General features: G+C 39.2%; 2 protein-coding genes across 6 annotated transcripts in view; one reads left to right on the forward strand and one right to left on the reverse strand.

Moving 5' to 3' along the window:
• IGF2BP3 (insulin like growth factor 2 mRNA binding protein 3) overlaps positions 1-26,129 on the reverse strand; it is a 154,705-nt gene that overhangs the window by 110,962 nt on the left and 17,614 nt on the right. The gene's annotated exons all lie outside the window — the stretch shown is intronic.
• Positions 3,532-3,804, forward strand: LOC109263830 (small nuclear ribonucleoprotein F-like). The gene has a single exon (XM_053898194.1). The coding sequence runs from the start codon at positions 3,552-3,554 to the stop codon at positions 3,741-3,743; it is 192 nt and encodes a 63-aa protein (XP_053754169.1). The 5' UTR covers positions 3,532-3,551; the 3' UTR covers positions 3,744-3,804.

The following is a 26,129-nucleotide window of genomic DNA, read 5'->3' on the forward strand; positions in this document are numbered from 1 at the left end:
TTTAAGGGGCACCTGGGTGGCTCAGTCGGTTGAGCGTCCGACTTCAGCTCAGGTCATGATCTCACGGTTCCTGGGTTCGAGCCCCGCATCGGGCTCTGTGCTGACAGCTCAGAGCCTGGAGCCTGTTTCAGATTCTGTGTCTCCCTCTTTCTCTGCCCCTCCCCTGTTCATGCTCTGTCTCTGTCTCAAAAATAAATAAATGTTAAAAAAAAAAAATTTAAAAAAATAAAAAATAAAAATAAATAAAACATTTAAAACTTAAAAAAAAAAAAAAAACTATAAAGCCATCACTGCTCCTCAAAGTGTTTAACAAAAATTCCTTGATATCATATATCCACTCTATTTCCAGTTGTTTAATAAATATCTTTGTACAGCTGGCTTATTCGTATCAGGATTCTGATGATAGTTAAGGGGTGCATGGCTAGATTAGTTGATAGAGCATGTGATTCACGAACCTAGGGTTCTGAGTTTAAGCCCCACATTGGGTGTGGAGCTTGGGAGGGGAGGGGAAGGAAAGAAAAGATCCCAACCAGATGTACATACGTGCAGAGTTCTTTTTGCCATTTATTTGACAGGTCATAAATCCTGCATGATTACTCATTCTGAATTTTATCCACTGTATCCCTTTTGTGTCATTTTCAGTAATTGTTTGGTATGTTGAATTTCATATACAATGATATGTAATATTTTTATATTATAAAGCATAAAACATCTAGGAACACAACCACCCAAATAATTAGAACAAGACAATTGAAGCTACCCATGCTTCTCTCCCACTCCAAATGCCTGTCTCCTGGAATGTACTCATTGCACCAAATTTGTCATTCTTATGCCTTTTACTTATGAATATTCATCTCTCTTTTAAAATGATTAAGTAGGCAAAATACTATTATCAATCCTTAAAAATGAACAAAAATTTAATATTAAATATCTAGTCACAGTTCTACAATTTAAAAAAATTAAATTTGTTCAATCAGTATCCCAAAAGAGCTATACACTGCATTTGGCTGATTATGATTCTAGTCTCATAGCCCATGTTTCTTTTTTTTTTCCCCCTTGCAACTTATTTGGGGGAGAAAAAACCCAAATCCTGTCATTTGTCCTATAGATTCTTCACTGCGTGGATTTTGCTAATTACACCCCCATGGTGCTGTTTAGTATTCTCCTCTGTCCCCTGTAAATGTAGTAATTAGATCTGAAGATTCAATTTGTTTTTTCTTGTTGTTTGTTCGGGGAGATACAATAATTTATCACAAGCAGTGTTTTATACTTCTGCAAGGAGATGTGTTTATCTCTAGCTGTCTTTCTGTGATGCTGCAATCATGAATGATCACTACCTAAATCCATTATTTCATTCAAGGTTGAAACTAACTTTCTCATTTTATCATGCCTTATTTTTTATTTATTTTTTTTTTTTAGCTTGAGTTCTTCTATTAAGAACAACTTTCTCAGGTGCCTGAGTGGTTCAGGTGTTAAGCATGACTTCGCTCAGGTCATGATCTCATGGTTCATGAGTTTGAGCCCACTGGGTGAGCTCCCACTTCAGGTAGAACTCAAACCCCATTTCGCTCATGCGTGCTCTCTCTCTCTCTCTCTCTCCCTCTGCCCCTCCAGGGATTACCTTGTGCCCTCTCTCAAAAATAAAATGAATGAATGAATAAATGAACCGATCCATCAGTATTAAAAACAAAACAAAAACTTTCTCTTAGGGTGCCTGCGTGGCTCAGGCACTTAAACATCTGACTTCAGCTCAGGTTATCAGGTTACAATCTCACAATTCATGAGTTTAAGCCCCACATCGGGTCCTCTGGTGTCAGCGCAGAGCCCATTTCCAATCCTCTTTCTTTCTCTCCCCCTCTCCCCCAAATAAGTAACAACATTAAAAAAAAAAAAACCCAAAAACCTAGCGTTATTTAAAAACAAAGAAACACTTTCCCTTGTCAAATATTTGTAACTCTGAAGCACAGTAGGTACAGTGAAGACAGGATAAATAATTGACTCTATCCCTTCTGCAGCGGATGGTTTTGTGCCCCTTATCACAACCCCTCACTCGGGTCTGATTTCATCCACAGCTGTGGCAGACAGGCCTAGGTACAGTGAGGTTTGCTCTGCCTCCTTCCACCCCTAAGCACACACTCAGGCATCTCTGTTTTACTTCAGGGCTTTCTCCAACGCCTCAGAAGAGTAGAAGAGCAGCCTAGAAGCAAAGGAGATGAAACCCTCAAGACAATACACAGTTTACAAGGGAAGGGTACTAGCCAGGACATAAATGCCTCTCTTCATCTGCAAGGCATTCTGTACATTTCTCTAAGGTACCATTTCGTTTCAGCAATTTCATTAAAGCACCTTTCATTAAAGCACTTTTCGTTCCAAAATAAATCAGCTTCATGAAAATCCTCATCTCCATCTCTTCTTTCAGCAGTTCAAAGGCATTGTTATTTCACAATTGTATTTTCAGAATAAGGAATTGGCGTTCTGGCATTGTCCAAAGAGGACCAAATGTTTACTTCTTTTCAGTATCATAAATTCACAGTCATAGATATTTTGAGTGTATCAATCTAATGCATTAATTCCTTTTGATGCTCCAAATACCTCATCTTTAGTCAGTCAATGCAAGCTTCTTCATATTGACTCCTGCATCTTGTGACAGGACTCCAATAATCTAGGAGAACTCCTTTGCTTTCTGTTACAACACTGTAATCCAGGTTCAGCCGGCACAGTTCCTAGCCCCATCTGCAATCAGCTTTTTCTACATAAAGTGCTAGTCCTTTTTAATCAGAAATAATACACTGAGACACAATCTAGTCACTAGCGTGTTCATTATTATTGGGTTGGTCATTGCTCCTAGGCCACAGCTGGAAAATACATATACATTTTGTGTGAAAGAGAAATAAACCATGTGTTCATGCTGATTACTTTCAATTCAAATTTTAGATTACTAGGTTGTTGCCAAGTGTCTTTGATATTTGCATCTTGTCTTCCACTGTAAGGTCTGACAGCAGGTAAGAAAGTAAACAAGAGGGGCCTTGATGGCTCAGTCGGTTAAGTGTACGACTTTTGATTTCGGCTCACATTACCATCTGACAGTTTGTGAGTTCAAGCTCCACCTTTGGCTCCAAGCTGACAGCAGGGAGCCTGCTTGGGATTATCTTTCTCCCTCTCTCTGCTCCCCCCACCCCCCAATTGCTCACCTGCTCTTTCAAAATAAATAAACTAAAAAAAGAATTTAAACAAGAAAACGCTTCATGTCTGTTATGGACAGAATGCTTTTGTTCCTGCACCTCCCACCTCCCAAAATTCCTATGTTGCAGCCACAATCTCCCTTGTAATGGTACTACGTACGAAAGGGGCCTTTGAAAAGTACTAGGGTGTAGATGAGGTCATGAGGGTGGAGCCCCCATAATACAAGTATGATCTTTTTTTTTTTTTTTTTTAAGAATTTATTTATTGAAGCTCCGTGATTCGCACCCAACCATAGCTACTCCAGTCATGAGGGACAGACAACAGCTGGATTGGCGGCGAGTAGCCCACAGCATTTGCTTATAGTAGCGATGAGTTTGCCCCTCGACCGCAAACATTTCCTGAATGGATTAACAGGAAGGCCGGTAATGGTGAAACTTAAGGGGGAATGGAGTACAAAGGCTACCTTGGTATCTGTAGATGGCTATATGAACATGCAGCTTGCAAACACAGAAGAACACATAGAGGGAGTATTGTCTGGACATTTGGGTGAAGTTTTTTAAGTCCTTTATATCAGGGGTGTTGAAGAAGAGGAAGAAGATGGGGAAATGAGAGAATAGCATCTTTTGTGGGGAATTTTTTATATGTCTATTTCTAGACAACAAACTTTTTCCAAAAAAAAAAAAAAAAAACTTATTTATTTTTTAAGTAATCTCTTCCCCCAGTGCAGGGCTCACACTCACAACCCCGAGGTCAAACTCACAATCCCGAGATCAAGAGTCACATGCTCTTCTGACTGAGCCAGCTGGGCACCCAGGATTGCGATCTCTGCAAGAAGAAAGACCAGGGGTCTCTCCACCAGCACATGCTGAGGAGAGGCCATGTGAGCCACAGCAAGGAGGTATCTCTCTACAGGCCAGGAAAAGCAGGCCCTTATCAAGAACAGAAAGAACTGCCTGCACCTTGAGGGTTTCCCAGGCTCTAAAACTGTGATGAATAAATATCTATTGTTTAAGCCCCGCGGTCTGTGGTATTTTGTTACAGCAGCACACACTGCTTATGACAGTGTCTGCGTTCAACCCTCACAGCATTTTATCGATTAGGAAACAACAGCATAAGTTTAACTTGTCCAAACACACACTGCTGATGTGTAGCAGGGTCAGAATATACCTCTGGGCATTCTAGCTCCAGAGCCTATCCCCTTAATTACACTATATTCCATTTTATTGATTTCACTTATAATCCAACCAATAATGTAACCACATCAAATGACTTCAGAAAAATTACAGGCTATAATTTTTGTTAAGCCCTAAAGGTCAAGTATAGGTTAATCCTACACAAAACTTTCACTTTTCCCTACAGCTTTAAACCATATGATGATCATTTACACATCAAGACTCAATACTGACATTAAAAGGACAAGGTTACGTATTAATAACAAGAAAGGAAGGCAACAATGCTGAAAACTTGGCTAACTCAATTGCCCAAGACAACTGTATACACACGCCATCAGGCACTTCTGAAGCCAGTCATTTCACAGTAAGTCCTAATGCAAGAAACAAAAATGTATTAAGGCTTGCAACCTTCTGTCCAAACTACCTACAGATACCGAATGTGTATTTTCTTCATCTTATTTCTTCCAAAAGGCTCTATCACACCCCTTTCCATCAATACTTATACAAATCAAGGGAATCACTAAATTCCCACTTCATAAGGAGACTCAGGCTCTCATCACAATCTAAGGGGCTAATACCAGCAGAAGGCAGGAAGAGAAAACCAAGTCTAATATTAACAGGTTTCTCTTTGCCTTGTTTTCTTATTCAAACAAGTGGGATACATCGTCCACATTTGGACCACTTTTAAGCCTCTTAAATCCACCACTTGGAGGCACTCTGTACTAGCTCAGATTTTCATTCCAGTTGTGCCCAACCAATTCAATTTATATGTAAAAAGCAGTTTTACTCAGCCAAATTCAAAACTGCTAATTACCTGTGTTAATAGTATTCAATATTTACATACAAGTATCTCCTTTTTTATTTTATACAGTTAAGAATTTTAAGTAGCTCTTTAAAAGGTCAACCTCAATTTTTAAAAAGTTTAATATACCTTGCTGATGCAAAGGGGCAACTGGCATAAATAACCCTGACTAATCACTGACTTGGTCATCTCTTATCAAAGCCTCTGACTAGAGATATAGCCTCTAACTCAAGTATTCTCTTTTTTGTTGTTATTTCCTTATATAAAGCTGTAACATGCTCAAAGACCTTAAACTTGTAAATAGAGAAAACTACACAGAACCCAGAGATCCAGGTAAAAGGGATCATTACACACTCTGGCTGGTAGAATCATGGGCAGTTTTCAAATTTTGTTTTTGTTTTATAAAATAAACCTTACTAATTGTTACGGGGGAATCAGCCTTATTTCCAACCTGTAGTGTAACATAAAATGAAGCAAGAGAAACCAGTTATAGATTCCAACAGTTCTAACTAGTGTTGTAATACCAGTTTTCTCTTTCCCAAACATTTTACAGTCTAGCAAAAGAAATCAGACATTTTAGGACAGTCTTAAAAAATGGTCCGCAGAAACAGGAAGGAGGGAGCAACATGGAGATTTAGGGGTAAATCAGGTACATCTCAGGTAAAGAATTTCTGTGAAAGGGCTTTATACTGGTCGTGGAGCCTATTTAAAAAAAGAAAAAAATAATAATCTGTCAAAAATTGAATTCACTTACGGAATTGACAGAAGGTCACAAGTACTGTAAAGAAAAACATATTTGCTCCAACAGTTAAAGAGGATGCCAGATCCTAGTGAACCGAATACTGGATGGAAGAAAGGAAAATAAGACAAAGTATGTTGTCCCCTCAACTATAAAGGTAAAGATATGATTCCAAGTGCGGTCTAAGGATCAATTACGTTAGACCCAGGAGGACTTTCTTAAAGATTTCAGGGCCCCAATGAAGACCTCCTGAATCAGATTCTCTGGGGACCACTGATATCTACTGATATCAGTAGGGGGCAAGTTCCAGGAGGGCAAAATTATTTCCATCTTATTCACTGTTGTATGTTCAAGTGCTTAGCAAATTGCCTGGCTCATAATTTGCAATTTACTCAACATTGCTCAAACAAGGAATAAACAAAAATTATTCTGTGAAGTTTATTATTTTGAGAGAGAATGCACACACATGTGAGGGGGAGAGAGTGCGCACGAGAGAGAGGAGAGGAGAGGAGAGGAGAGGAGAGGAGAGGAGAGGAGAGGAGAGGAGAGGAGAGGAGAGGAGAGGAGAGGAGAGGAGAGGAGAGGACAAGACCCAAGCAAGCCCCACACTGAACTGACACATGGTTCAACCACACAACTACGAGATCATGACTGAGCTGTTATCAGGAGTCAGACGTTCAACCAACGGAGACATCCAGGCACCATCAACAAAAATTCTAAGTAAAATTCTCAAGTGTTTCTTCTGTCACCCCCTTGCTCCCAGATCCCCATGGGAACACGTCCATGTTTTAGTCCCCTCAAATAAAAGAGGTGTATTTGTGTTTTAAAGTTGCACACCTTGGGGAGCCTAGGTGGCTTGGGATTCTCTCTCTCTCTCTCTCTCTCTCTCTCTCTCTCTCCCCCTCCCCCTTTCTGCCCCTCCCCTGCTTGCGCACTCACATTCTCTCTCTCCCTATCAAACTTCAAAATAAAATAAATATAATAAAATAAATAAAATAAAACAAAACAAAACAAGGTGGCTCAGTCAGCTAAGCGTCCAACTCTTGATTTCAGCTCAGGTCATGATACCAGGGTTGTGGGATCGAGAGTCGCACCTGGCTCCGCACTGAGCCTGCTTAAGATTCTCTCTCCCCCTTTCCCTAAAATACTAATACCAATAATAATAATGTAATAAAAAAAATAAAGTTGCACACCTCATCATCTTCATCTGTGTACAACAGTCTCATAGCCCTAAGTATATGGATGGGGTCCATATACTTGGTGGGGTCCAAGAAAGGCTGAATGTCTATTACTAATGCTTGCAAGTACACACTGCTCATAGGAGACAATGTCCCATCAATAGGAGACAATGTCCCATCGATAGAGGAATACAAAATTCTTACACTTCTTTAAGATACATGCAAAGCAATATGACAGAATAGTGTTCGAAAATTGATTTGATCCTTGATTCCTGAATAACCAAAGATTTCTGTAGTCTTCATAACTAACTTAATCTGAAAATGAGCCTTTAACCAAAAAGTCATCACCAGTATTTCAACCAACCATAGGAACACATGCAGTTGAATATTAGGGAGTCACTATTTAAACAAAAAGCTCATGGCCTGTATAACTCTAAAGCACATTAACACAATAAAACCTATTACACATATCTTCCTTGAAAATTAGGGTGATCACAAGGGAATACTTAGGTACAAAACCTGTAATATGTTTGAGTCACACTGAAAATTAATCCTTCTCTTAAAAAAGAGACAATCATTCCATATTTTTTCACAGTTAAACTAATTTTATAAATACCAACGCATTTTTTCCAGCAAGACTCATTTTTAAAAAAGTTATTTTAAAAGCTGTAGGTCTTAAAACAACTCTGTCCAATGGAATAGCCACTAGCCACATGAGGCTTAAAATGTGGCAAGTCCAGTCTGAATTATTCTGTGAGTATAAAATGTAACAGATTTTGAAGATGAAGAAAATGAAGAAAGAGGCTAAGTTCGATCTAAAATTTTTCAACTATTTTCAATACTGATCACATGTTAAAAGACTAAAATTTTAGATGAATTGGTTCATATAAAATACAAATATTAATTTTACCAGTTACTTTTTACTTCTTACTGTGGCTAATAGAAACCTTAAAATTGCATATATATACAGTTTACATCTTTCAGCTGGACTGAGCTGTTTTAAAATTTGGTATACTTGATACTGAAAGGTAAAACTAATTTACCAAATTTTGCTTCTCAATGTAATTTCAGGATCAAGAAACAAAGTTTCATATAGATTAATTATTCCTCACTTAAAAGGCACCATCACGGGGCGCCTGGATGGCTCAGTCGGTTAAGCGGCCGACTTCAGCTCGGGTCATGATCTCACGGTCCGTGGGTCTGAGCCCCGCGTCGGGCTCTGTGCTGACAGCTCAGAGCCTGGAGCCTGTTTCAGATTCTGCGTCTCCCTCTCTCTCTGACCCTCCCCCGTTCATGCTCTGTCTCTGTCTCAAAAATAAATAAATGTTAAAAAAAAAAAATTTTTTAAAATAAATAAATAAATAAAAAAGTCACCATCACTAAGTGAACTATAACTGTATCTGCAAGAAGAGGTGTTTTAAGGTGACTAAACTATTTTTTTTTTTCAAGTCAATTGTACCCTCAATGTGGAGCTTGAATTCATGACTCCAAGATGAAGAGTCACATGCTCCACTGACTAACCCCAAGGTGATTAAACTCTTAAGCATTGTATTTAAAAAAAAAAAAAAAAAAAAAAAGTGCTATATTTTGAATATATGGGTATCTCTACATTAACGTGTTTTTTTTTTTTTTAATGTTTATTTTTGAGAAACAGATTGTGAACAGGGGAGGAGCAGAGAAAGAGGGAGACACAGAATCTGAAGCAGGCTCCAGGCTCTCAGATGTCAGCACAGAGTCCGACGCAGGGCTTGAACTCACGAACTGTGAGCATGACCTGAGCTGAAGTCGGACACTTGACCAACTGAGCCACCCAGGCACCCCTCTACGTTAATGGTTTTTATTTTACATTACTGCGAACTGGATGTAGTCCTTATCTAAGGTAAATCCTAAATCCTTGGATTTTTTTTTTTTTTACGTGAAAAGGTTACAGTTTACTGTTATTAAGTTCTATCCCCTACTCATGAACTTTAGAAACTGTAACAATCCGGGGCACCTGGGTGGCTCAGTAGGTTAAACAACTGACTCTTGACTTTGGCTCAGGATATGATGTCACGGTTACTGAGTTTGAGCCCCACACTCAGAACCTGAGTGAGGTTCTGCACTGATAGCACAGAGCCTGCTTAGGATTCTTTCCCTTTCGCCCTACCCCTCCCCTGCTCCCGCTCTCGAGCTATCACTCTCTCTCTCAAAATAAAAAATAAAAAGAATTCTTATGTAGCAAGAAAATGAAGAAAGAGGCTAAGTTTGATCTAAATACCTTGATCTGACATCCCTTGCCCTAGGTAGGCAACCCAACTCTTGCTTTTCTCCAAAGATATAACCTTACTCTACTTTGCAGATAATCAATCTTTCTCTCAGCAGGGAGTACAAACAACAAATAATATAAACACGATGCTACCTTGCCAACCTGATAGTGGCCAATTTTTTCTGCTTAATAAGCTACTTTTCTTTCTGTTTAGACAAAAAATAAACCAAAAAAGTATGTTTATACTACTTAAGGAAGAATACATTGAAGAATCTATGGTTCACTTCACTGCAACATGCTTCCTCATCTATATCTATCCTTGAATTCACAGGAAAAAAACTATTTGAATCTGTTATTCCTTTAAACAAATAAAACTTGGCCAAGATATTAAAACATTCTCATGTCTTGCCTATGACATGTTTGCCAATTAAAAAAAAAAAACAGGCATACTGAATATGATTAATTCTCTAGAGCTACGGTGTCCTCTGCAGACAGAGGTTCATGTTAAAAGACACCACATCAGCAAAAATCAAGACCCTGGGAAACTCTCCAACACAAATATCTAAGTTTTCTAACAAATTTCAAAGAAAAGATGGGGAACCTAGACATTAAAAAAAAAAAAGACAAAAAAAAAAACCCAAAGACATATCAACCAATCACCAATGTACAGAACTTAACATAAATCCTAATTCAAATAAATTCTTAAAAAAATATTTAGGGGTGGGGTGCCTGGGTGGCTTGGTCGGTTAAGCGTTGGACTTCGGCTCAGGTCATGATCTCACGGTCCGTGAGTTCGAGCCCCACGTCGGGCTCTGTGCTGACAGCTCAGAGCCTGGAGCCTGTTTCAGATTCTGTGTCTCCCTCTCTCTCTGCCCCTCCCCTGTTCATGCTCTGTCTCTGTCTCAAAAATAAATAAACGTTAAAAAAAAAATAAATTCTTAAAAAATATATATATTTAGGGGAAACCTGACTGGCTCAGTCAGTAAAGCATGTGATTCTTGATCTCAGGGTCTTGAGTTCAAGCCCCATGTTAAGCTTACAGCTTACATTAAAAAATAAAATCAGAATGGAAACTTAAGGGGCGCCTGGCTGGCTCAGTCAGCAGAGCATGAGACTCAATCTCAGGGTGGTGAGTTCAACCCTCAGTTGGGTGTGAAGCCTATTAAAACACACACACACAACTGGGAAAAATGAGACTTTTCATTATCAGTGAATTAGTGCCATTGTTTTTTATAATTATGGTATTGTCTATTTTTTTTTTAAGTCCTTGTCTTTAAAGATGCAATCTGAAGAAATTAGGAACATAATATACTTGCTATCTTGAATTTGCTTCAGAAATCATCAGAGGTATTAATATCCAAAAAGGCTGGTCATCAGCTGGTGATTCTTGAAGCCAGGTGGCAGGTAAGGAGGATTTATTATATTGTTGTTTCTACTGTAGTACTTTTGAAATTTCCACATTTTTTTTCTGCTCTCTAGTATCTGGAAGTCACTATCTTCGAAAATGATAAATTCCATCAAAATCAAACTGTGGGCTTGTTAGTACTTGTAACATGAGAAAGGAAGTTTTAGATGAAAAATATGATTTAAGTTGATATAACTGTCTGAGAGTAAAAAAACTTTAAGTACTTTTCACTCACATGACCTTCAACCACACTAGCATTTCCCATACTTCAGAAACACTAAAAGGTTCTAAAATTGTTGCTTTAGACAACAGTCTCTTTTTGCCTCGGGTGGATAGTGCAAGATTCATTTTGCTCTAATAACTACAGTTAAACTTCAAATATAGAATAACCACAAAACTCTATCTTATACAATGTATGTTAATGAAATTATCTGTACTATTCACTTAAAAAGAATCACTGCACTGTGCAAAAATTTTATACAATGTGCATTTATGCCAATTCTGATACAAACAAGAGATACCACAGATGAAATAGAACATTTAAAAAATTTTTAAGTTTATTTTATTTTGGGAGAGAGAACATGCATAAGCGAGGGGGGGGGGGGTGGGAGGGGGAAAAGGAGAATATCAAGCAGGCTCCACACTGACAGTGCATAGCCTAATGTGGGGCTAGAACTAATGAACCCACAAGATCATGACCTGAGCCAAGATCAAGAGTCCAACACTTAACTGAGACACTCAGGCACCCCAAAAAGTTTCATTTCCTAGCTAGCCAGACTAAAGTCAGAAATACCCAGGGAGGTTAATCATTTCCAGATCATTTATGCCCCAAGTACAATTTAAGAATCAATTTTTAAATTTCAACAATATTGATAATTAAAATAACAGATACCATTTATTCAGTTACTCCTAAGGGGTAAAAGATCATGTCAGGCACTTGAAATATATTTACGCTGTGTCCTTATACCAACAACCAAGCTCAGTAGGCATTAATACTCCCACTTTATAGATTAAGGAAATTGTCTCAAGGGATTCTTTTAACCAAGGTCAAAAAGCAGGTAAATGAAAAGCCAAATTCAAATTTGAACTCCAATTTCCATGCTATTTATACATTAATTTTACAGGTCTACTATTTAGCTTCTGTGTAAGAAAAAAATCACTTATACAGATCTTCAAGAAAACTGTCCAATATAATCATAATAATATAAATCTCAATCTCTTGAAGAAAATACTCGAAATTGTCTAGTTTACATCCACCTTTCAGAGGAGGACCAAGGAGGTCACACCAAAACAGAGTAAATCATTTCAAGGTAACCAAAACACCCAGCCTCACCCAGCAGCTAACAGGACACATGAGTAAGACAAATAACTCTGACAATAAAAGATGTAATGAATTTGGCATTTCAAGAAGTTCCCTTCTTCTGGGAAGTCCCTTCAAGGGCCCCATATGCTTAGATGGGATAGTCGCTTGATAAAATAACATTAAAGTATTAGGCATTAGTCTTTTAGGGGCACCTGGGTGGCTCAATTGGTGGAGCATGCAACTCTTAATCTCAGGGTTGGGAGTTTGAGCCCCCCACTGGGTGTAGAGATTATTTAATAAAACTTAAAAAAAAAAAAAAAAAAAAAGCGCTATGATAATCTAGTTGTGTTTTTTTTTCTTTAAAACTTCAGTAATATATTTCATGTTTCCAAATCATATTCAGACTTCCAATTATATTCTGAAAAAAAAAAAGATGACAAATTTCCAGGAGCAGTAATGGTAAAATCTACATAATAAATTTAAACCAAGATGCTAGAAAATTCAATAGCTCCACTTTCAGCATCATATTTAGAAAGTAACATGTTAAAACTGTCTGTCATGGGCACCTGGCTGGCTCAGTCTGGACAATCTAGAATGTAATATCATGCTTATAATCAGTGCTGTTAGGGGCACCTGGCTGGCTCAGTCATTGAAGCATGCAACTCTTGCTCAGGATTCTGAGTTTGAGCCCCACATTGGGTGTGGAAATTACTTAGAAAAATAAAATCTTGAACAATAATAACAGGGGCATCTGGGTGGCTCAGTTAAGCATCTCACTTTTCGTTTCGGCTCAGGTCATGATGTCACAGTTCTTGAGACTGAGCCCCGCGTCAGGCTCTGTGCTGACAGCACAGAGACTGCTTAGGATTCTCTCTCCCTCTCTCTCAAAATAAACACATTTTAAAATAAATAAGTATCAGTGTGATTATCTACAAAAACACAGTACCTATGACTAACATCTCCAAATCCATGGAGGACATAGTCTCTGAAAGATTGTTTGGTCCTCTTTACCACGTTAATGTAACTGGCCAAAAAGTTTAGCATAAATCACAAGGAGCCGGGGCACTGAGCACCAAAGGTATATAAGGCTCTCACCTTTGCACAGAACATACCGTCAAACGTACCCACAGCACATCTACCTACCCTCAGCCTTTCTCTATAATATAGACATCAACAGTTTAAAATGGCCCTTTCCTCCCCTGCACCCCCAGCCCTTTCCTCAATGCTCTAATCCTTCTGAAAGCTTTTCTAGTAGAAAAACCATCACAAACTAAATCTGTCGTTAACAATCTGCACAGGGCATTAAAATTTTAGTGGGCTGGGCTTTAGACTTTAACACCTTGTAAAAATGTTGAAATAAAAGCTTATGCATTTTCAAAACACTTAAGAACGTGTTAAGCAGCCAAGCACTTTAATTAATTGCCTCAAGACTGACTGGTAGAAACAAATGCAAATAAGCTATCAAGACGGACTATCCAGGGGCGCCTGGGTGGCGCAGTCGGTTAAGCGTCCGACTTTAGCCAGGTCACGATCTCGCGGTCTGTGAGTTCGAGCCCCGCGTCGGGCTCTGGGCTGATGGCTCGGAGCCTGGAGGCTGTTTCCGATTCTGTGTCTCCCTCTCTCTCTGCCCCTCCCCCGTTCATGCTCTGTCTCTCTCTGTCCCAAAAATAAATAAAAAACGTTGAAAAAAAAATTTAAAAAAAAAAAAAAAAAAAAAAAGACGGACTATCCACCAGGAGGCAGCACGCCAGAACACAAACACACCACCCATTTCTCCACACATCAGGTCATTTTAATTTTTACTCAGGCTTCAGAAGGGCTGGGAAAGAACCTAGGTCAAAGTTTTAATCTTTTATTTCTAAGAGGTCCTACATCATACACATACACTTACATTTAGCATACTCTACTGATGACTAAAACCCCAACACATCTTAAATTTAAAAATACAATTTCATTTACAAATATTTGGGATTCTAATTCCTTTCCCTACAGAACTGTTTGTTGGATATCATTTAAATATTTATTTACTGCTATGTTTAGAACTGTATTTTGGGACCTGGCAAGGCTTTATAATAAGTAACTAAAAAACTAGAATTATTTTTAAGTTTATTTATTTTGAGACAGAGACAGTTTATTTATTTTGCCCAAGTGGGGAAGGGGCAGTGGAGAGAGAATCCCAAACAGGCTCCACACTGTCAGCACGGAACCCAATGCAGAGCTCGAACTCATGAACCATGAGATCATGACCTGAGCCAAAACCAAGAGTCAGACACTTGACCTATGAGCCACCCACTTACCCAAAACTAGTAGAATTCTATCTTTATTCTCATACAAGTAGAAATAAGCAACAGGAAAAAAATGCTGTATGTGCAATTTGGTCTATCTTTTCAAGAGCCTGTAAGTTCAGAGTCATGACAGGAATCCAAACAAATAGCATGAAAACAACCAAACAGAACTAAATCTGATTTACTTAGAACACACACAACTTAAAATCCTGTAGACTAAAGAGATTTCCAGAATCTTAAGAGCTCCCACCTCCTCCAGAAACTGCAAAGTATCTAATCAGTCTGAAAGACTAAGTCCAGCTATGCAATTAAAGTTACTGCCGATTATGGACAATGGCTAAAAAGATGTTAATGTACGTTTCATACAAATTTGTTTCAAATGAATAAAATTACCATAAAATGTTAATTCTTCTCTTTCACAACTGTAGGTTTAGTGCTTTTCTATCTCCCTACCATCTGGGCACATTGGTTACCATTGGCAGGGCTCCACAGAAAAGTTGAAAGAAAAAAACTGCAAGTAAGTCAGGAAGTCAACCTGCAAATACCAACAGCCTTAAAACAAACAAAAACTTTTTTTGTTGTTTGTTTATTTTTGAGAGAGAGACAGAGTGCAAGCGGGGAAGCGGCAGAGAGAGCAGGAGACACAGAATGCAAAGCAGGCTCCAGGCTCCAAGCTGTCAGCACAGAGCCTGACACAGGACTCAACCACGAGATCATGACCTGAGCCCAAGTCGGACACTTAATTGAAACTGAGTCACCCAGATGCCCCTAAAACAATCTCTTGAAACAGACTTATTATCAATTGGCTATGGGTTCATGTCATCTTGGGAATTTTAAAGTTTTGTTCAAATAATGAAGAATTGTAGTTTCAAAACTTTTAACTCAGCATTATCCTGTTTTCTTTATGACTGTAATAACAAGGATACATAATACATACTCAAACTTTCCTGACACCCAACCCCAGATTTCAAGAAGCTGTACTATTTCAAATTAACTAAAAGGTTTAAGTATTGGTGTCTGGCTGCCTCAGTCAGTAGAATATGCAACTCTTGATCTTGAGGCTGTGAGTTCCAGTCCCACAGTGGGTGGACAGATTACTTAAAAATAACATCTTTAAAATAATAAATAAATAAAATATTTCCTTCCTTAAAATCCTTCCTTTAGGCTTACAAATCAAATTGCAGTCTTTTCCAGTTATGTTAATAAGATTTTTCTGCAAAAATTCTAATTTTAAAAATAAAGAGCAGCTTAGGAACCCAGAAAAGTAGTTTAAGAACACCATTAGAGGGAGAAAAAAAACAACAGATTAAAAGTAAAATATTTCATGGGGCGCCTGGGTGGCTCGGTCGGTTAAGTGTCCGACTTCGGCTCAGGTCATGATCTCATGGTTCCTGAGTTCAAGCCCCGCGTCGGGCTCTGTGCTGACAGCTCGGAGCCTGGAGCCTGCTTCAGATCTGTGTCTCCCTCTCTCTCTGCCCCTCCCCTACTCACACTCTGTCTCTCAAAAATGAATAAATGTTAAAAAAAATTTAAAAAATAAAAATAAAAAATAAAAAAAAATAAAAAATAAAAAAAGTAAAATATTTCAACTCTTTTTAAAAACAAGAATTTGGAGGGTGCCTTGGGTGCCTTAATTAATGGTTTAAGCATCTGACTTCAGCTCAGGTCATGATTTCACCCATCCTGAGTTCAAGCCCCACATCAGGCTCTGTGCTGACACTGAGGAGCCTGCTTTGGATCATCTGTCTCCTTCTCTCTCTGTGATCCTGTCTCCCTCTCTCTCTGTCTCTAATAAACATGCTTGAGCATGTGCTCTCTCTAATAAACATTAAAAAAAATTTTTTTTAAACAAACAATTTTGGGGGAAAAAACACTAAATTTAGAACACTGAACTAGTTCCAGTTAATGTAATATTTTATGTACATGTTCTTTAAAAGGCCTGCTCTGAAATTTTCAGAGGTTTGGGGGATTTTTGTTCTTTTTATATTTTTGGTTAATTATTGCACAAAAAATTTCTTCCTTCCATAACTGATGATGGAAATAAACCACATGCTGAAATTTTCAGAAAAGTAGAATGATCTTGGGTACCTGGGTGGCTCAGACAGCTAAGCATCCAACTTCGGCTCTGGTCATGATCTCACAGTTCATGAGTTTAAGCCCTGTGTTGCTTTGTGCTGACAGTTCAGAGCCTGGAGCCTGCTTTGGATTCTGTGTCTCCCTCGCTCTCTCTCTGCCCCTCCCCCACTAGCACTCTGTCTTTCTCTCAAAAATAAACCTTAAAAATAAAAAAAATTAAAAAAAGAAAAAATTATAATGATCTGTAACAAGTACTACTAAGGAAACCTAACATATTATTAATATCCTACTAGTAAACAAAGACCTTTAAACAAGTTTTAATGCATTATCAGGCCAGATATAGGTAAATATATTCCTCAATCCAGACTCCACTATTTTGCAGGTGTCTGGCTGGCTCAATACACAGATCATGTGACTCTTGAATCTGAGGGTTGTGAGTTCGAGCTCCACGTTGGATGTAGAGTTTACTTTAAAAAAAAAAAAAAAAAAGACTCCACTATTTTTAGTAGTATTGAACATACTGTATTACCACAACTTTCCCTCCTTCCAGATTCCAAAGCACTCTAAAAACTACTTTTTAAGGAGCAACCAGCTGGCTCCATCTAGGGGAGCATGTGACTCTTGATCTTGCGGTTTTGAGTTCAACCACCATATTCAGTGTAGGTTACTTAAAAAATAATAATACAATTCTTAAAAAAAAGAACTGTTTAAAACTTCTAAACAGTAAGGGGCAGAACTAAGTCATTTTTGTTTTCTTTTCTTTTTTTTTTTTTTTTTTTTTTTTTAATTTTTTTCAACGTTTTTTATTTATTTTTGGGACAGAGAGAGACAGAGCATGAACGGGGGAGGGGCAGACAGAGAGGGAGACACAGAATCGGAAACAGGCTCCAGGCTCCGAGCCATCAGCCCAGAGCCTGACGCGGGGCTCGAACTCACGGACCGCGAGATCGTGACCTGGCTGAAGTTGGACGCTTAACCGACTGCGCCACCCAGGCGCCCCTTTTGTTTTCTTTTCTAAAAAGTGCACATTCATAGATGCTTATGTATATGTATACAAACCTCTCCTCCAAAAACACAAGAAACTACACAGTGGTTGCATTTGGAAAAGGGAAAAAGATCATTTTAATCATGTTTATGGTTTCAACTTTGCCATGTGTATTGTCTTTGTTTTTTTAATCTTCCAACCTCTTTCAAGATTTTACTATTTTTTAAATTTTTATTAAGTAATAAGCTCTATGCCCAAGGTGGGGGCTTGAACTCACAACCCTGAGATCAAGGGTCACATGCTCTCCCAACTGAGCCGCCAGGCACCCCTTAAATCTTCCAACCTTTTTAATTACCATAGAAAAAACCAGTTTTACCTAATTCTTGTGGGTGTTCTGTATATAATATGTTATCTAAAAAAACAGCTTAAGATTATACTTGATTTGTTTCAGTGTGCTCATCACTCACCAAGAGACATAAGATTAAACAGAAACACTGAAGAAATGTATGGCAATGTTCTACCAATTTCACACTATCAAGTTAGCACATCAAAATTTACCTGACTGGGAAAAAGGAATGATCATGAGCTAAAATTAAGTTAGGCTGGTATGGAAAAAAATAACGTACATCTGATTAACAGTTTTTATAAGTGATGTGTACATTAGACAGCACTTATTAACACATTTTCAGGGGACACAGTATCTGAATTTAGACTTAATGTGTCCTACACATGAAGAATGACCTCATTTTCACTAGTTCTAAGACATCCCCAGTAGAGAGAGTCAAAGATATTAGATTTATTGCATTTAGGCACTCAAGTGTTCAAAATTAAGTACAAAGCTGCTCCTCTAAAATGAAACACTAGACTAGCATGTAAGATTTCATCTAGTATTTTGGACATTAGATTATCAAAATCATTTTTCCATCTGTGCTGAATCATGCCTTTAGCATACCACCACCATGCTAATACCTCTTAACCTTAAAAACCCTCACTTCAACACAACAACAAAATAAGAGTAACATGCTATAACCTGTAAAATACAAACCAGTGAGTCCATATTACTGGAAACCAACAAATGAAATGAAGAGGGGAAAACTCTTAGAGTAAAATTCCAACTAAAAAATATAGGAAAAGTAACATTTAGAAAGCCATTATAAGGCAGTCACTACAGTAATAATGGTTTCAAGTGAGAATCCTCATTGAAGGCTAAAACTAGTGAAAGTATAAACTGAAATACGATCTTTTCACAGTCTAAAAAAACCCCCCACAAGATTCTTAATACAAAGGAGAAAATATTAATTTTACACTAGAGAAGCCTAGCAGACATAATTACTCTCACGGTATTCCACCGAAAACCCATAACCTGATGCTAACAATGGGAGGAGGGGCATCAGACCAACCGATATTGAGGGACATTCTACAAAATAACTCACTTATACTCCTCAAAAACATAAAGGTCTTAAGGAAACAATAGCAACAAAAACATACAGGAGAGGAAAGACAAAAGACTAGGGAATTGTTCCAGATTAAAAGAAACCAAAGAGGGGCACCTGGGTGGTTCAGTCAACTCGGATCGTGATCTCAAGGTTCCTAAGTTCGAGCCCCAAATGGGGCTGTCAGCACAGTGCCTGCTTCAGATCCTCTTTCTCCCTCTCTCTCTCTTAAAGGGGCACCTGGGTGGCTCAGTTGCTTTGTGGGTTCGAACCCCGCGTCTGGCTCTGTGTTGACAGCTCAGAGCCTGGAGCCTGCTTCGGATTCTGTATCTCCCTCTCTCTCTGCCCCTCTCCTGCTTGTGCTCTCTCTCTCTCTCTCAAAAATAAACAAACATTAAAAAATTTTTTAAAAATAAAAAAATAAAAAATAAATAAACATTAACAAAAATTAAAAGAAACCAAAGGCACATCACAATTAAATACAATATGTAATCCTGGGTTCAATACAGGATCAAAGAAAAAGACACTAGTGGGACAATAGGCAAAATCTGAAGAACATCTACAGATTAAACACTATTGTATCAGTGTTACTTTTTATTTTGGTACTTTTACTATGTCATGTAACAGAATGTTGAGGGTTTCTGTTTGTTTTTTAAGATTTTATTTTTTAAGGGGCACCTGGGTGGCTCAGTTGGTTAAGCATCTGACTTCAGTTCAGGTCATGATCTCATGGTTGATGGGTTTGAGCCCACGTCAGGCTCTGTGCAGACAGCTCAGAGCCTGAAGCCGGCTTCAGATTCTGTGTCTCCGTCTCACGCTCTGTTTCTCAAAAATAATAAATAAATAAATAAATAAATAAATAAATAAATAAATAAATAAAAGCGTTGTATGCTCCACCAACTGTACCAGCCAGGTGCCCCTAGAATGTTCTTGTTTTTAGGAAACACACACTGAAGTACTTACAGGTGAAGAGCAGTAGTTCTGCAACCTACTCTTAAATTTTCCAGAAAAAGTAGGGGAGTCAAAACCAACATTTGAGAAAACTAGATAGAGGGTATATGGATAATCTGTACTGTTTTTACATCTTTCCTGTAAATTGAAATAAAGTTGTTTTTGTTTTTTTTTTACATTTATTTATTTTTGAGACAGAGAGAGACAGAGCATGAACGGGGGGGGGGGGGGGGGGTGTCAGATAGAGAAGGAGACACAGAATCGGAAACAGGCTCCAGGCTCTGAGCTGTCAGCACAGAGCCCGACGTGGGGCTCGAACTCACGGACCGCGAGATCATGACCTGAGCCGAAGTCGGACGCTTAACCGACTGAGCAACCCAGGCGCCCCTGAAATAAAGTTTTTAAAGCCTTCCCTTTAAACCACAACTCCTCCAACTCCCATCCCATTCCTCTGATGTCTTTACAGCAATCTACTTGAAAGCCTACCCATGTTTACTGTCTCTACCTCTTCCCCATCTATCCATTCACAAACCCACACCGTTCAGGGTTTCAGTCCTAACTGCTCCATCAAAACTCCACCTATCAAGACTCCAATAATGGTAACATTGCCAACTCCATTCTCACCCTATTCTACATCATTTGTCACAGCTGATGACTCTTACTACTTTAAACACTATGGTAAGTATATACCTCCAGGTACTTTTTCAAGATTCTTCTCCTACCTCATGGGCCTGTCCTCAGGCTCCTTCACTGGTTCCCCCTTCCTCCATTTACTATCTTGTCACTATCCTATCTCCACGTGTCTAATAGGTATCTCAAACTTAACCTGGCAAAACTGAACTGTCTCCCCTATCCCTCATCATACTGCTCCCACAATCTTGCTCCTCATGATTAGTGGAAACTTCATTTTTCCAGGTGCTTTAGCTAAAGCAATTTATAAACTGTCGAGGTATCCTTGGTTCTGTCATTACTCCCTACACCCAGCCCCTGTTACTTTGCCCAAACTTTTTTTTCTTCCTCCAAAGTAGAAGATTCTAACCACTTGGGGTACCTGGGTGGCTCAGTTGGTTGAGCATCCGACTCTTGATTTCAGCTCAGGTCATGTTCCCAGGGTTGTGGGATCGAGCCCCACATCAGGCTCCACATTGAGCATGGAGCCTGCTTAGGATTCTCTCTCCTTCCCTCTGCCCTCCTCCCCTGCGTCCTCTTTCTATCTTTCAAAAAAAAAAAAAAAAAAAAGTAGATTCTAGCCATTCATCGCTACTACCACACTACTACCACCACACCTCAATAGCTGTGGTCCCACTACCACCATCTCTGACTTGTACAATTATAATCTCCTAGTCTCCTTGATCCCATTCCATCTCCACCTCCAGCATCAACTGTTCTGAATTCCCTTTTAAAGATAAATCTCATCAGGGGCACCAGGATGGCTGAGTTGGTTAAGCGTCCCATCTTAATCTGGGTTCAGGTCGTGATCCCAAGGTCGTGGGATCAGGCTCCCCACTAAGTGTGGAGCAGGCCTGAGATTCTCTCTCTCTGCACTTCTCCCACTTGTGCACACGTGCACTCTCTCATTCCCTCTCAAAAGTAAATAAACATATAAAGATAAATTTTATCAGAACTGTCTCTTCTAAAAACCTTTCCATGGCATCCCCTCATTCCATTCCTATCCACCAACATGCATACTCATCTACAGCTCTCCTGCCCTACTCCAGACATGACGGCCTCCTTATTGACTTAAAGGCAATGAGAATGCATGGGCTTTGGCTGTCCCCTGTGCTTCGGTCACTCTTCCCCACTTGGCACCTACCTGCCTGCTCATCTCACTCCCTTAGCTCTAATAAGCCTCTGTTCATGCGGCACCATATTGGTGAGGATTTCCTTTATCATCTGATATGAAATAATCAAAACTAACCCCCTGCCAATTGTTTCATGCTTCCTTACCCAGGTTTATTTTTCTCTGTAGCCTTCAACACACTTCACATCTGTCCATCTCTCCTCTCTACATCTGTGCTGTCCAACAGAAATAATGCAAGTCACAAATGCAAGGCACATACATAATATTAAATTTCCCTGTAGCCACATTCAGGTAAAAAGCAGTAAGTGAAACATAAAAATTATCAATGAGGGGCACCTGGGTGGCTGAGTCAGGTAAGCGTTAGGACTATCGACCTTGGCTCAGGTCATGATCTCACAGTTCATGAGTTCGAATACCCACATCGGGATGTGAGCTGATGGAGCGGAGCCTGCTTGGGATTTTGTCTCTCCTTCTCTCTGCCCCTCCCCCACGTGTGCGCACACACACTCCTCCTCTCAAAATAAACAAACTTTAAAAAAAATTACCAACAGAGGGATGCCTGGCTGGCTCAGTCAGTGGAGCATGTAACTCTTGATCTTGGGGTTATGAGTTCAAGCCCCACATTGGGCAGAGATTATTTAAAAATAAAACTTAAAAAAATTCTTTTTCAACAAAGTCTTCAAAATCTGGTATGTATTTCACACATATACAGTATCTAAATTTGGAGCACACACATTTCAATTGCTTAGTCACTGTGGCCAGTGCTGCTCCAGTGGGCAAGACAGCCCTACACCTACACCTATGCTTCACGACTGTTTGTATGTTCCATCTAATTCTCTCTCCCAAGAACCTAAAGCAGTCCAGTCCCTAGAAGTAAATACTCAAAAATTTGTTGAATCAATCTTTTAAAAGCTGCTAAGATCCAAGACCAGCAAAACAGAACCATTTGCAAAAAGATAACATAACAGCAAGCTACTGAGCTTTCTCAAACCAGAAAAAAATACACAGAATGGAAAAGACTTAGTGAAATACACGAAAGGTCATTCATTGTATTAAAATTCTTACAAGAAAAAAAAAGAAAAGTATCTCTCCTGTGATAGCAACACAAGTAGTTATTTTCTAAATTTAACCCACAGTTACTTCGGGCAAGGAAAGCTGGCTGAAATAGGTCAGAGGCAGGACTCTTCACTCGGTCATCACCACAAACACAATGAGTCACCACAAGCTTCTAGCTTCAAAACACCCCAACCGCCAGAAGAAACTGGGAAACTGTGATGATGCCCTGAGATTCTAACAATTCTATTTCAATGTTTTAGGAATAACTAAGGGACTGAGATTATTCATTTCCTGAGATAAGACGTGTAGCCAACATGTGGGGTTCACTTTGGCTTAAACAACTTAAACCATGACGGAGGGTCCCTAAATGTCCAAACACACTTCATTTTGCTCATATGCATTTGTGTGAAGTGCTCCCTATTTACGCTAAATATTCGATCCTTCATGCACCTGGATTTTTCCTTTGTGCTTAGTTCCTTTTGTTTTTTTGCTCTTCCCACACCTGTTTGTCACAAACTGACTAGTGTAAGACTCCCTATCGAGGCTCACATGCCATGGAGTTGCACAAAGTCCTCACTTGTTCCTGCCATCTGTTGTGTTATGATATAAATACATATTCACAGGAGAACCTAATACAAATAATTTCCAACATCACATTAGTGTACAGCAGCCATTCTCAACGTACGATATGTGGACCCCTTTTGGGAGTCCCTGAGGGTTCCCGGAGACACTTTCAAGAGGTCAAGAAGTCAAAACGATTTTTATTACACTAAGATGTTATTTGTCTTTTTCACTATGTTGACATCTGTGCTAAAGCAAATGGGACAAAAACAATGGTGGGTAAACTACTGGCACCCTAGCATGAACCAAAGCAGTGGCACTAAACTGTAGTCGTCCCTGCATTCACAGGCACTAGCTGCAAAATACAACCCAAGTTTCTTTTTTTATATGTATACATGTTTTTTTTGAGAGAAAGAGGTAGAGTGAGCAGGATAGGGGCAGAGAGCGAGGGAAAGAGAGAATCCCAAGCAGGCTCCCTGCTGTCAGTATAGAGTCCGAGGTGGGGCTCAAACCTACACACTGTGAGATCATGACCTGAGATAAAACCAAGAACTGGATGCTTAACCAACTGAGCCACCCAGGTGCCCCAACAAATGGTAGTTTTCTAAAGGCTAGCTGAAATGTGGGTTATCACATTAATGTGAAATCATGTCAGTGAGGGGTTTTTTTTATTTTTTATTTTTTTAAAATAAACTTTCACAGGGGCACCTTGGTGGCTCTGTCAGTTAAGCATCTGACTTTGGCTCAGGTGATGTTCTCACGGTTTGTGGGTTCGAGTCCTGTGTCGGGCTCTGTGCTGACAGCTCAGAGCCTGGAGCCTGGAGCCTGCTTTGGATTCTGTGTCTCCTTTTCTCTCTGCCCCTCCCCTGCTCACTCTCAAAAATAAATTTAAAATGTCAAAAAAAATTTTTTTTAATTAAAAAAATAAACTTAAACTACCACTTGTTGAGTTTTGGCGTAGGAACAAAAAATATCCATAATTATCTAAAAAGATGATTTTTTTTAAAATGTTTATTTTTGAGAGAGAGAGAGTGAAAGCGAGTAAGGAGCAGAGAGGGAGACACAGAATCTTAAGAAAGCTCCAGGCTCCCAGCTGTCAGCGCAGAGCCCTACATGGGGCTCAAACTCATGAACCAGGAGATTATGACCAGAGCCAAAGTCAGATGCTTAACTGACGGAGCCACCCAAGCGCCTCTCTAAAGAGATGATTAAAAATATTCCTTTCCTTTTCTAACTACACATCTGTGTAAATTCCATGAAGTAATTGAGTACCCAGCTATTAGGCCAAACACTAAAGAAATTTGCAGAAATTGCAACTAATTCCATTTTCCTCATTTTTATTTTGGTTTTAGAAGTTTTTTTAAACAAAAATCGTATGTTAATATATAATGGGTTTATTAGTTATTCGTTTAAAAATAGTAATTTTAAACATTATTCGGTTTATTGCTAATGAATTATATATAGATCAATAAAAAAACAAACAAGAGCTCCTTGGGGGTCCTGAGTTTTTAAGTCTTAAAGGGTCAAAACGAAAAACCTGACAAGCATTAGAACAGGGTGTAAAACCAAGGGTCCACCATTAGCCTCTCCCCTCAGCGATTAGTTTCCTTTTGAGGAGACAACCACTCTTTATGGTGGGCAATCTTCCAGATCTCATTCTATGTTTTTACACCAACATGTGCACATTAAAGGTTTGATTCCAAAAACCTGTTTTTAAAAAAATTGTTTATGTTTATTTTTGAGAGAGGGGGGAGAGGGAGAGAGGGAGAGAGGGAGAGAGAGAGAGAGAGAGAGCAAGCAAGCATAAGCCGGGCAGGGGCAGAGAGAGAGGGAGACACAGAATCTGAAGCAGGCTCCAGGCTCTGAGCTGTCAGTACAGAGCCTGATGAGGGGCTCGAACTCATGAATGGTGAGTTTATGACCTGAACTGAAGTCAGATGTTTAACCAACTGAGCCACCCAGACGTCCCATCAAATACTTATATTTTACGAGTTATCCCATAACTGACTTTTCAATTTCTTCTTCGAGAGTCATCTCATATAAATCTTTATCATTCTTTGTAACTGCTACAACATGTGCCACAGTATAGTTTGTTAGAATACGTACGTTTTCAGGGCACCTGGGTGGCTCAGTCAGTTGAGCATCCGACTTCAGCTCAGGTCATGATCTCACGGTTCGTGGGTTTGAGCCCCACGTCAGGCTCTGTGTTAACAGCTCAGAGCCTAGAGCCTGCTTCAAATTCTGTGTCTCCTCTCTCTCTCTGCCCCTCCCCTGCTTGTGTGTGCTCTCTCTCTCAAAAACTAATTAAAAAAAATAAAAGACGACAGTACATTGTCTTTGGATGGACATTTAAGTTACTTCCGATTTTCCATTAAATACTGCAAAACTGGGGTGCCTGGTTGGCTCAGTCAGTGGAGCATTCAATCTTGATCTTGGGGTCATGAGTTCAAGCCCCATGTCTGGTGTAGAGCTCTAAAAAAAACAAAAACAAAAACAAAAAACAAGGGGCACCTGGGTAGCTCAGTTGGTTAAGCATCTGACTACTGATTTCAACTCAGGTCATGATTTCACAGGTTTTTGAGTTCAAGCCCCTCATCAAGCTCTCTGCTGTCAGCAAAGAGCCCGGCTTTGGATTCTCTGCCCCCCCACCCCCACCGCCTTTCTCTCTGCCCCTCCTCCCAATCATTTTCTCGCTCTCAAAATAAACTCTAACAAAAAAATCTACCTTCTAAACCTCAGAAATGGTTAACTGTTAAATGTCCCAGTCAAATTAAGGCTAGAGATCCTCTCTGCTTGAAAAGTAGGCAACGTTAAAAGATCCAAATTATCTGTATATAATACCTATTAAAATGTAATGAGTGATATAATAAAACCAAAACATTTATCTGCAAGTAGTCTGGACTCCTACCCAGAGATTTTTTCACCAAGACCTGTGATTTGGAGATCTTTTACAA

Source organism: Panthera pardus, unplaced genomic scaffold (assembly GCF_024362965.1).
Source record: "Panthera pardus isolate Hobbes unplaced genomic scaffold, ASM2436296v1 HiC_scaffold_8, whole genome shotgun sequence".
Lineage (NCBI taxonomy): Eukaryota > Metazoa > Chordata > Mammalia > Carnivora > Felidae > Panthera > Panthera pardus.

Bases quoted from the DNA above. Each gene is read 5' to 3' on its own strand.
- LOC109263830 (XM_053898194.1), top strand. From the start codon at position 3,552: ATGAGTTTGCCCCTCGACCGCAAACATTTCCTGAATGGATTAACAGGA.